At 42.0% G+C, this 12,794-nt stretch overlaps 1 protein-coding gene across 2 annotated transcripts in view; it reads left to right on the top strand.

Moving 5' to 3' along the window:
• The window catches only part of LYPD1 (LY6/PLAUR domain containing 1), a 41,239-nt gene that overhangs the window by 1,194 nt on the left and 27,251 nt on the right, over positions 1–12,794 (top strand). For both annotated transcript variants that reach the window (XM_028511076.2, XM_028511075.2), the window contains one exon: positions 743–880. In XM_028511076.2, coding sequence (XP_028366877.1) covers positions 743–880 — 138 coding nt within the window. The remainder of the gene's footprint in view (positions 1–742; positions 881–12,794) is intronic.

The following is a 12,794-nucleotide window of genomic DNA, read 5'->3' as shown; positions in this document are numbered from 1 at the left end:
ACGCAACCGTGTTCTGAGAGAGCTGTGCAGACCTGGGACCTCGACCCCGGACCCTAGCCAAAAGGTTGCTATGATAGGCAAGAAGAAAGGGCTGTGGTGTAGTGTCCCGGAGTACACACGCGCGCACACACACGCCCTCTCCAGTCACTGTGGCCACACCTGCTGCTTCGGACCCGTCCCGAGACTTGGGCGCTGTAGCACTTGGTGTCTGGTGCTCCCTCCAGGGTTCCCGGGTGGTCGCGTAGGGAGTCTCGGAGCGACAGCATAGGAATGCTGACTTAAAAAAAATTAAGTGAAACTAAGAAGGCGTTTGCAAGTGCAATCGCGAATGGTGCGAAAACAGTAATTAAGCAATTTGTAACCAATTAACAATTAGGCAAATCCTTCGGTGTAGACTGGAGCTGACGCTTGTGTCTGGAGCTACTTCGCTCTCCGGATTGTATACTCTTCCTTGGAACTTCCACGTGGAAAGGCCAGGTGTGGTGTTGTACCGGCTCTTTTTTACAGGAGTGTGGGTCCAGGTGTAGCGGGTAGAATTCCACTTTATTCTGTGGGGTTGTGGGTGCCCGCGCCGCCCCCTGCCGGCCTCAGTGCCACGGTGGCCTTACTCGGAAACCCTAAGAACGCCGAGCACTAGCACCCCAGCGGCTGGATCAGTGCCAAAGGTCGTGGTATCTATCCCTGGTATCCCGGGTGGTCTTTGTAAGGACTGAATCTGAATCCCATTGCCTCTGTCCCACAGGCTTTGCGCTGCAAATCCAGTGTTACCAGTGTGAAGAATTCCAGCTGAACAACGACTGCTCCTCCCCGGAATTCATCGTGAATTGTACGGTGAACGTTCAGGACATGTGTCAGAAAGAAGTGATGGAGCAAAGTGCGGGTAAGAGTCCAGCAACCTTCTCCGTCTCCTCTGAAGCCTGGGTCACGGGTGGAAAGTGAGGGAACCATTCAATGACAGGAAAGGAACTGGCTTTGATTTAATGGATACACACTGGTTATCACAGACTTACTTTTGCAATGCTGGGAAAATGAAGTGTTCCAAGTTACTTTAATCTCATCAGGCTTAATTACCAGGGCTTCCCCTCAAGGAACCTGGGCAGAAAGTGCATTTAATGAGTGTCTCTCTTTATTTATTCCTCTCACCTTGCTCTGTTAAAAGCTGAACAGGAGGCTGGAAAATATACAGACCCCCAGTTCTGCTTGGACAACTAGACAGTACCCTGTAGCAACGTCAACCTAAAATATGAAGCTAGTTGAAGTTCTCAAAGGTCGGAGCTTGAAAAAAATGTGTTTTGTCATAAAGCCACACTATATTTCTTTGAAGAACATTACAGGATCTATATTTAATTTTAGAACTAATGCATCACATTCCAGGCACAAATTGCCAAGATCTTTCAAAGGAATGTGGTTCCCAGTGCGACAAGCTCAGTGGCCAGCTGGCTGGCTGATGAGATGGCCTTGGCATTATGCAAGGGGAGAAGGGGGTCTCATGAGACCAAACGTCCTTATTCACTCCAACTGACCAGAGTCTTCTCACTGAGGTAGATAGAACTCCCCAGTCCCTGCCAACATTCTTATCAGAAATCAAAGCTCCTGAAAGAGCAACTAGAATTTGGTGGAAATAATGAAACTGTAGTTTTGATTCTAAGGTCAAACCCGTAAACAGAATTTTCCATTTTAAGAATATTGACTAAATGGGAAATGGCATCATGTGGCAAATACTACTGACTGAGCCAAAGCCCTGCCACTCTTTAGTTTGCTGAGCTGCACTGCCCACAGAACACGATGAAGGGATCTAACTGCTAAATGACCTCCTTAACCCCTGACAAATTCAAGCAAGGCATAGGCAAGGCATAGGGTCTGAGGCCAGCTCCTTGGGAAAGTAGTTTCTCCTCAGAGAAGGGCCTGGAGATGCCCTGTTGCTAACTACACAGTTATTTGAGGAGCAGATGTCTCCGTGGTATGCTATGATGTGGGGTGTGTGTGTGTGTGTGTGTGTGTGTGGTTTTAAAGCCTGTTCTCTGTTGGTCCTTATCAGCCTGGGTGTGGATTCTTGCCACTGCCACCAAAGTCCCTTTTCTGGGAAATCTAAGATGCAATCGCTCTCAAGAATAACCTATCCCAAGATGAGCAACACGATTCATTTGTCATATGGGATTTGGCTATTGAAAAAGTAAAACAAAACAAAAGTTAGTGATGATTCTTTAGTCAAGATTGATATAGGTGGTTTTGACAAGTTGTTTCTTTTCTACATGTTTTCTTCCTGAGCATTGTCCCTGAGCAAAAGTATACTGCCCTTCTACCAAAGGGACTGCTGTGAACCATTCTGAACACTTTGTTACTTTAGAATATTTGCAGCTTTCTTCCAGGCAGTAGATTAGAACCAGAAAAAAGGGGACTGTGTACTGGGGACACATTAGGAACTTCTTCAGAATCTTCGATGCCACTCCTTACCTTGTGGTATCATGTTTTATAACCTGGGATATGGTGGAGCTAAGGTGAGAGAAAGGTATGAACCAAATTCCACCCAGAAGAGATATCCTTTTTCTAAGAGATATTCCTTCCTCCCTAAAAGTATACCTAAGATAAATACCACGCACTTCATTTTCAAAGTGCTGTGTTCTGTCTGCTTCATTCTCTTCTCCATACTCCACTGTAAAAAAGGCAGAGCAGACATTAAAACACTACCTTATCCATGAAAAATTTTAGTTGTAAGTGCCTGGCCTGAAGTTGCTATTAGCTTGGTCCAGGTGAGTGCCTTGTCTCCAAACCACATTCCTCTGGCCATATGTCCTGGCCAAGGGGTAGCCAGAGACTGAAGTGATGAAGTAGTCTCAGTTGTGAAGTCTGAGAAACACACAGTTGGTGGGGGCAAAGGAAAAACCATTTTCTGGGGGGGAAACTGTAAGTCCTGTGCACATGGAAACAGGGCATTCAATAGAAAGCAGCCAAATGTGCATTCTGCATCAAAAGGTGTTGGGAGGCAAGAGGAATTGATGGTTCAAAGCACTTCCATTTTCATCACCATGTAATTGTTAAAGACCAATCAATGTAAGCACTATTAACCCTTCTCTTACTGACTGCAATGGAGAGCCAACCTGGAACTGAGTGTGAAGTGACCACAGTGCAGTGCAGTCATCCTGGTAACAAGAGCTCCCTTTCGGTGTGTGCCCTGTGCCTCCGGCTCTTCCCTCCCAGCAATGGGCTCTAAGTGGAGTATCCCCAGCAACCTGGGAGTCCTCTTTTGAGGCCGCAACCCACCAGCATTTAATTTTTCTTCAGGGTCAACTTCTCCACTCTAGCAAAAGTAATGCCTGTTAAATGATACTATTAGGAATCAAAGTCAGGACTTTTGTTTGTGTGATCAGTAACACATTGTTCTGAGAATCTTTGTGTATTAAAGCTGAAAGGGCCCAGTGACTCCCAGTTAAGGGCACATGGAGGACTCTTCCTAGGAGGTCTGTTCAAATCCACCTGTCTGGGTCACCCCTCCTTCACACACCCCCACTAGAAGCCAGGTCCCTAAGCTGTGGTATACGGGACCATGGGTCTTTTATAAGTTCTACAGGTGACTCTGGTCTCTTATAAGCTCCCCAAGTGACTCTGGGATGTGCCTAAGTTGTGAACTGCTGATCTGAGCCCTCCTTTAATTGTTACGGAGGAGGAAAAGAAGGGTCAGAAGAGTTGGATGTCTGATCCGAGTCCACCAGCCAGCTGTTAGTAAAGAGCACCTGCTTTCGGCCAGCACCTCATATAGTAAAATATGCTGCCAGGTTGGCCTGAAAAGATAATCTGGGCAGAGTCCTAAAGATTCAGACAATTTTTATGTCTGCCAAATTCACCTGAACGGACTTAGTGAATAAGCTAAGTGAACAGGCCACAAAATGGCTATTGAAATAATATGAGAACTCATGAGAGGATTTTTAGTTTGAGTGCTCTGTGGACTGGCATTTTTCATAAGTACTATAGAAAAGCCAGAGTTGTAAGTGGACTAAGAGATTTTAATAAACCAAGCAAGTTTGACATTAAGCAGTAATGAAAGACATTCTCTTTCCAAAAAAATACCAGCGATGCAATATGCCCAGGCCTTCAGTTAGTCCTTTCTGGATTAAAGTCTGCAAACTCAGCTCTTTGGGTTTTGAGGCAAGTACATTTAATTTTCGACTGGGAAGTACATTTAAAATTAACCTTTACCTGTTCCCCAGCGTGGCATTCCTATCAGGTGCTGAGATGTTATTTTCAACTGCTCTTTATCCCCTTGGTCATTTCTGGAGCAATAGGCACAGCTGTGGGGAAGGGGGCCTTTGGTTCTGCCTCTTCCATTGTCCTTACTGATTGATATTTAAGTGATTACATAAGGAATGATTTGTTCTCACTAGCTCTACACTTAATGAGTTCATAGCTACTTACCAGAGCCCTTTATAGTGACATTTCTTTTGCTCTTGCTTTTCACACACTCTGAAAAATATTTCAAATATTGATTTGCATTTAATAGAAGTACCCCCATCCCATTTGAATTTTTAAAACCAAGGTGTAAAGAATGAAAATTTGCATTTGTTTGACAGTGTAGTCTTATAATTAGAGTGTTTCCTCTTGACTAGATACAGTGAAAGGGGTATAATTTAATTTTTATAGAGTAGCCAATTTCTGCCCTTAGTAAAATATAGTTCTGTCAGTGAGCAAAATGTTACAGGTTCTCCTAAACCTTATTTAAAAGTTAAATGCAGTATATTGAGAGAAAGTTCATGGTCTGAATCAGTAACCTAATTGATCTCTTCACCCATCCTTTGCAACATGCATTAATCTATTTGTCTGTTTTGCAATACAATAGTTACTGATTTATATGCCATGTTGCCTCTGCTTTATGGCTGTATAAGCAATGGTGACTTCCTATTTGGATTAGTTAGTCGCTCCTTAAGTTGAACAGTGATGGTTCCATGCCTCGAATAGGTTAATTTTATGCCCTATTTTCTAATGAGCTATATAAGGGACAGCAAGTGAGAACTTGATGTCCCTAAAATAATCAGTCATCCACTAAGAAAGAAATGGAAAGCTAACCATGGCTTATGATTTCTTAAGTCTATGCTCTGCTTAATTTTATAAGAATTTAAAATATTAGGCTCTAACAGATTCATAGATAGAGAACAGACAGACTGTTGTTGGAGGTGGGGGCTGGGTGGAGGAACTGAGCAAAAATAGACAAAGAACTCATGGGTGGGGTTGTGAGGGGGAGGAGGGTATGGGGGGATAAATAGTGGTGGAGGGAGGCTTGGGGTGGTGAACACACAGTACAGTGTATAGATGATGTGTTATAAAGTCATGAACCTGAAACTTGTATAATTTTGTTAACCTGTCATCCCAGTAAATTCAAATATATATATTAGGTAATATTTTGTCATTGGGGTGGGCTTGGCAGGCAGAAGTGCCACTCTGGTAATTAATATTATGTCATAGTCCATTTACACTGGGACTTTTTCCTCTAAGGTGTGCACACACACACACAGCATGCCCGTGTTGGTGTGTATATTTTTACATGTGTGTCTATACAGGTGCTCTTCAGCTTACAATGGGGTTGTGTTCTGATTAACCCATTGTAAGTTAAAAATATTGTTAAGTTGAAAAGGCATTTAATACACCTCATCTACCAAACATCATAGCTTAGCTACTTGGTTTCTACAGAATGTGTATTGCTTTTGTACCATCAAAAGTAAAAAACAAACAAACAAAAAACCCTAAGTTGGACTATAAGTTAGGGACTGACCATCCATATATATTTGCATATACATATGTGATTCTTGTACGAAAAATGAGATTAAGTTCCCTTTCTTTTCAGATGTTCAGAATGTTAACTACTTTTCCTGGTTGTATTTTAGGCATGAAGACATTAGATGTTAGACATTTCTAACATCTTCTTGTTGCAGAACAACTTCTTTAGGGTTCCCTTTACATCTGTTAATCTTCCAGGGTCTCCTGCCTGCCCCATAGCATTTCTTCTCCTCCCAGTGCTCTCCTGTCAGCTCACTCTTAGACACCCCACTTCCATCCTTTACTTTCTTACGCTCAAATCCATTTTAAGTCAATCAGATGGGCTATGGACTATACTCTAAGAATAAAGTAAAAGATAAAAATTTGCCATATTTCAACTTTGCCAAGACTTCAACAGGTTTAAGAACTTTAAAGTAAAAAGATTCAGATGTCAGGAAAGATATCCTTAAGTGTTAACATCAGCCCAGCAAAAAAGATTTCCATGTCAACTTCAATAAAGCTGTGAATTACACAGGAAGAGATTCTGTGCAGTGAATGTCAATATCACTGCTTCCTTTCTGGTGGGACCCAACACCTTTCTCTTCGGGGCAAGACATTCTCCAATTAGTTTGCTCGCTTCATTTTGTAGAAGCATCCATCTTTCATGTGGAAGGCATAGCTGGCTTCTGAGGAAGTGTTTGGAGGGTGAACTTCAAATGTCTTTGGTCCCTTGGCCTCTCCAGTAAGTGGAGCATTTGTTTATGTTAACTTTCCAGCTGAACAAGCAGCCACAGATGACCTTGCATCTTCATAGATGAACTGTTTGCAGATTTATCTGGCTCTTTCATAACACGAATTCCTCCCACTACGGTTTCATGAAAGCTTCCCTCATTGATGGTTTTCCTAATGAGTTTGAACAGACAGGCTTCAAAGCTAGGGCTTCTTCCCAAGTGAAAGGAGAAACAAAGTATAGAAACAAAACACTGTTTCCTTTGAGCTTTGCAAAGGAAATCTGCTTCCCTTATATATTCCTGAAACAAGAAGATCTGAATCTCCAGTCTGCTTCCTCTGCCTCTCTCTCCCTCCCTGCCTCTCCTTCCTCCCTGCCTCTCCTTCCTTCCTACCTCTCCTTCCTCCCTCCCTCCCTCCCTCCCTCCGTCTCTCTCTCTCTCTCTTTCTTTCTTTCTTTCTTTCTTTCTCTCTTTCTTTCATACTTCTGGAATGGTTGACTGATTTAAGCTCTAACAAACCAGGTTGTGCTAAAAGGTTTATTAGCATACTATATGGAAGGATGCAACAACCCAAGCCCTATTTTTGTTGTCAAATGGAATGCCTATTCAGCTTCATTAGGGAACAAAACACTCATGTTCCTGGCTTCCCATGCTTGGTAAGTTTGAAGAGGTTACTTAACATCCCAGGAACTTAGATTCTGCCTCTAAAAAATGTAGAAGCAGGCCATCTGTTTTCTTGTGAGGTAGAGAAAGACAGTGAGAATAACCATCTTAACGAATTAATCCTAAAAAGGGAAACCTGCCAGAGATCTCACCAGGAGCTGCTTCATCCACTATCCACGCCTGCCGCAGGAGCCAGGGCCAGATAGCTTCCCCTAAGTTGCTTTGCACAGTACTTCATTTCTCAGACGGAAGGAGTTCCTGAATTCAGCCTTTAATTCCTTATAGTTAGCCCAGAAGGCTCCCAGTGAGATACTATCCTCCCCTGGCAGTTGGTGAATCTGAGATGCAGAGAGGTTCAGCGATTTGCTCAAGACCACACAGCCAGTGGGACTGAAATTCAATCCCTTTTCCTTCCCCAGGATTTTTTCCTGTCATTATAATGACATTCTATATATTTTCTTCCTTTCATTTTTAATAACAATTTTATTTAGATATAATTTATATGTATAAAATTCACCCTCTTAAAGTATATATTCAGTGGTTTTAAATATATTCAAAGTTGTGAGTGTAATTAAATTGCAGATATATTTCTAATTCTAGAACATTTTCTTTAGCCCAAGAAGAAGCCCTGTGCCTGTTAGCAGTCACTCATTTGGAAACCACTGATCTACTTCTGTCTCTGTGGATTTGCCCGTCCTGGGCATTTCCTATTAATGGAATCACACAATGTGTGGCCTTTGTGACTGACTTCTTTCACTTAAAATAACGTTTTCAAGGTTCATCCATTTCACTTCCTATGTTCAGATATATCTTTCCCTTTGATTGTGTGGGGATCTGAAGAGGGAAACTCAGGTTTGGCAAATCCCTGAATTTTAGAGTGGGGTGGAATGGGCATGCTGTGAACCTTGGAACTTTATTGACTAATTAGCCAATTTGTTGAGCTGAACTAAAAGCCTGTGCCAAGAGCAGGTCATTCCAGTGAGTTGAATGAAATTTATGTTAATCGAGCATCTGCTCCGTGCCAAGCACTGCTCTTCCCATCCATTGCCTCTCTGTCGACTGCCGTCTATTAGAGTGGATGTGCTTTTCAGTGAAGGGATCTTGAGTTGGTTTATGTGAACCACAAGAATCCTTGGGTACCTGGATGGGTCAGTCCTGATTCCTGAAGCTCTTATCAGTGATCCCAGCTGCCCATCCCAACATCTGGCCTCATCCATAGGCCACAGCCCTCAGTAATCATGTACAATAGCCAAGACATAGAAACAATATAAATGCCTATCAGTAGATGAGTGGATAAAAAAGCAGTGATACATATATACTACAATGGGATATTACTTGGCCATAGAAAAGAATGGAATTTTACTGTTTGTGGCAGCACGGATGGACCTAGAGGGTATTGTGCTCAGTGAAATAAGTCAGTCAGAGACAGGCAGATACTATATGATTTCACTTATATGTGGATTGTAAAGAAAAAAATAAATGAATAAACAAAATTGAAACAGACTGATAGACGCAAGAGTGGACTGGTGGTTGCTGGAGGGAGGGGGGCTGGGGCACTGGGTGAAAAAGGTGAAGGGGTTAATAAGTACAAGTTTGTAGTTACACAGTAGTCACTGGGATATAAAGTACAGCACAGGGAATATAGTCAATAATATTGTAATAACTATCTATGATGTCAGGTAGGTACTGGAAGTATTGGGGGAACACTTTGTGAAGTATATGATTGTCTAACCACTGCTATACACTTGAAACCAATAAAAAATAATACTGAAAGTTAAAAATGAATCAGGCACCTCTTATTCTAAGGGGAATCTTAATTTATAACTTTACAGTGAGAATACTGTGGAGCAGAAAGGAGTTTTCTTTTCTAAGGGCTTAAACAGCACGATCAGTCCATTTCTTTCTTCCCTTGAGAGGGCTTGCGGGTAGAACAGGTTCAGAGGTATTCTGGGAGAGATTTTTGTTAAAGAGCTGTGACTCTGGTACAAGTTGATCATCTATAATGAGCACTCAGTGAATATGCAGAAATCTAGCCTTTTTTTTTTTCCCAAACCAAACCCTTGATTATACCCTTTATGTAGGCAGAACTCTTTACTCCTCTAAAGGAAGGAAATCTCTTTTCTTTGTTATTCTCTTCTTAAAACCTAAGGTAGATTCTTGCTCTGTACTTTTCACTGCAGTAAAAGGGGTTATATTTCAGGAGGAGGACAGTTGCAAGTAAAAGACAGAGTGTTTCTTTCCTGGGCACTCCACAAAAGGCCGTATCTGTAACTAGGCATCTCAATAAAATCTGTGATGAATCAGCTTGCAACTAAACAAAAGACTTATGATATATGCCACTTATTCTGGCTCTTTGTGGTAAACTGTGTGTTGTAGCTACATTGTGATTCAGAAACTGTTTTCACAGACCAGAGCTATAGGCCTGCCACAAAAATTGTTAACACATGCAATATCTGACTAGTCAGGGGCACTCACCTCTTTTCCCTTAGATTGTCAAATAAAAGTGACAATAGCCAACACAATAGCAGTTTTTTGTGAATGAATAAAAATTATACCTGTATTATTGTCTGATTGACAAAATATATAACATATTTTTGGTGTGTCACAGAATTTTAGTAATTGTCTATGTGTGCCATGAGATGAAACGGTTGAAAATCGCTGCTATGAGGCATGTTCTCTTTTACATAAATTTCTTCCAGTCTCCTGATTGCCTCTACTAGTTCAAAGCAAACCAGGAGATGAACTGAAGTAAGTGCTTTAAATAAGGTGAAACTACAGAGAGTTAGTAATAAATTGCTTTTTTTGGAAGGGGTTTACATATAAGAAAGCCATGATATTTCAAGATGTTGATTTGAGCTTTATGACTTTGCAAATCGAGAGAGGAATCCAGATACAAAAGTGATGAATTGTTGTATTATTTTAAGGATGTTGTGATACTTGGTCCAGTGCATTTCATTTCTCACTGGACATGGACAATAGCTTTTTATGTTTTTCTATTTCTTGGGCTTGTTCAGGAGAGCAGAGGGATGCCTGGAGACAGTGCCAGAGGCAGGTGGCGCCAGGCGTGCGCTCAGCCCTCCGCAGTCCTTGCGTGCAGTACTCAGCATGAATACAAATGTGCAGAGCAGTTCTCTTTCCCTCTTCTGAGGCTTCTTCAGAGAGCGTCAGTGGAAGCAGGTGTATTATGTGATGCTGGGCGATGGGTTTTATACACTGTTTTATTGCTTATGCAAAATCTAGCAAACTACTTTGGTCTCCGGGTCCTTTTCAGAGAATCTATTGAGAAATAACAAGGCTAGGCAGGTTGACTAGTTTTCCACCCAGTGAAAACATCCAAATTAGTAGTGCAACGGGATCCTGGCTTCAAAGTGAGCCCAAAATGTTTTCTAGCCGTTCCCTCCCTGCCTTAAGAGGGAAAAGCAGACAGTGGGAGGAGACACACCTGGGAGTAAAGTGTTAGCTAACTTTTTTGAATAGCAGAACAACTTTTGACTGAGCTTGCAACTGGAGGTTAGAAGGAAAAGAAGGATAAAGCAAGTCAGACACAGTGGTTTTACCTAAGAGTGGGTTAAAATCTAAAAAGACTAGAATAACCCTTGTGAAACCTGGGTCTGTGAGTAAAAGCCAGCTGGAGGCCCTGCTTACCTGCGCCTATTGAGAGGCATTGCTAGACTCAACTTTCCTGGTGTAGGTGATGACAGGATAACAAAAGGATGTTCTGACGGTTCTATCTGTTCAGTGTTCTCCAGCCAGCATTTTGCTGGCCCCAATTCTTTCAGTGTTTTGGAGAATCTTTTCCTCATGAAATCAAACTACAGCTTGATTCACCCGAGTTCATTCGTGGTTTTCATTTCTGTATACCGACTCTTGAAAGGACATATGCCCGTCTGTCTGTCTGTCTCTCTGTCTGTCTTTGTTTCTCCACCTCTCCCCCCTTTGTTTTTACTTCCTCCCTTCTCTTTCACACATGCATACACACATGATCATCCCCTTGTTGGTATGCAGACCTTCAATAAATATCGGCTGAAGGAGTATACTTGAAGAAACCAAGTTTCAAGCTAAAACAGATTTGTCAGCAATTTAAAAATATATCAGAAATTAGGGAGCTTAAATATCTAGTATAAGAAGAAAATAAATATAAGTTTAATATACCTTAAACTTACTCTTCAGTTAAACTAGAAATACCAACTAACCCCTGTTAGCAAGAGCTGTCATTTAAAGAACAACTCCAAACTATAAGCCCCCAAATTTTTCTAGTTTGTCAGCTTGCTTTCCAGGTGGCTTGGCTGTGCTTTTGAAGAGGTGTGTTTTCTGGAAACACACACATACACCAACCTAACTTGGTAGTCCGCTCAGCTGGGGAACAGGTCACCTGCCCCCCAGCCAGTCCTATCAGCTGACGGTTTAAGTTATTCAGAACTGCTTTGGTCATGAACTTCCTTAAGAAGAAAGGAAATCCCCCACATAGTCATCCTCTCCCAGCAAACCTCTGTCCCCCAGGCCTCTGCCACACAGGAGATGCAAGTTAAACATACAAGTGGTTATGTTCCATAACAAAGAGGCAATCCAGACTTTCAGCTGGCAAATGTCTTGTATTTCTAGACAGTTTAGTTTGGGCTAATTAAACCACAGAGGGAAGTGGAGGTGGGGAGAGACTGTGTTTTTGCTCTCTTGCTGTCTGTCATACACTTACACTGTTTCACTGGACTGCAAGACTCCAACTCGTTGCTTGTATGCTTTCCCCATTTATTGAATACTGTTAATATCATTGCCGTAAAACCAGGTGCTGGTCTCATGTTGAAGCCTAAGGACCTCTGCCTGCAGTGGCCTCTGGGAATCAAGGAGCATGTGGTCCATCCCCTTTCTTAGTCCATGGGGCAGAGCTTCAAAAGAGTATTCACCAGCTGCCCAATTCCTTTGTGTTCTGGCCTCCACCCTAGGCCCCACCTTCTCTGTCACTTAAGAGCATTTTTACTGCAAGTAACAAGGACTTAAACCGTAAAGACATTTATTGTTTACCTGACAAGAGAGTGATCTTGGGGTTATTATCACAGCTCAGTGATGTCATCAGAAAACATAGGCTCTCTCCATTTTCCTACTCACTTTCCTAAGTATGTTTGCTTTTTCTCTGGAAGTTTGTTGCCTCTTGGTCACAAGATAGCTAATTATATTCAAGTTAAATGGAAGGGGCAGCAGCAGAGAGCTTTTCTCTTCAGTTTTTCCTTTAACCAGAAAACAAAAGCTCTCTTCTAAGAGAATTCTGCTTGTTTTTCATTGGTCAGAACATTGTCCCATGGCCACTACTTGCTCTAAGGAAGAGGCAAAGGGTGGCTATTGGGTGGCTGACTGAAAGCATCTGCCAAATCACCTTTTGAGAAATCCCTCCACAAAACTCAAAAATTTCCAGCACAGTTCTTCCAGGGACCACTAGAGAAAGAGCAGCAAAGATTTGCTGTCCTGAACATCACCCGCCCTTTTGCCTGAAACAAACACTGAATGCTTCATCATGAATCACTGTCACAGTTTGGAAAGGGAAAGTAACACATATACTAGCAAGTAATGTCCTGAAGTTTAATTCAAGATGTACATGACATTCTACATTTTTTGTTCAACAAATACAAAGATGTGAATATAGCTACATTTTAGTGGGAGGAT

The sequence above is a fragment of the Phyllostomus discolor genome, chromosome 4, assembly GCF_004126475.2.
Source record: "Phyllostomus discolor isolate MPI-MPIP mPhyDis1 chromosome 4, mPhyDis1.pri.v3, whole genome shotgun sequence".
Classification (NCBI taxonomy): Eukaryota; Metazoa; Chordata; class Mammalia; order Chiroptera; family Phyllostomidae; genus Phyllostomus; species Phyllostomus discolor.
Note: the sequence above shows the minus strand (reverse complement) of the source record. Positions and strands in the feature narration are given on the sequence as shown.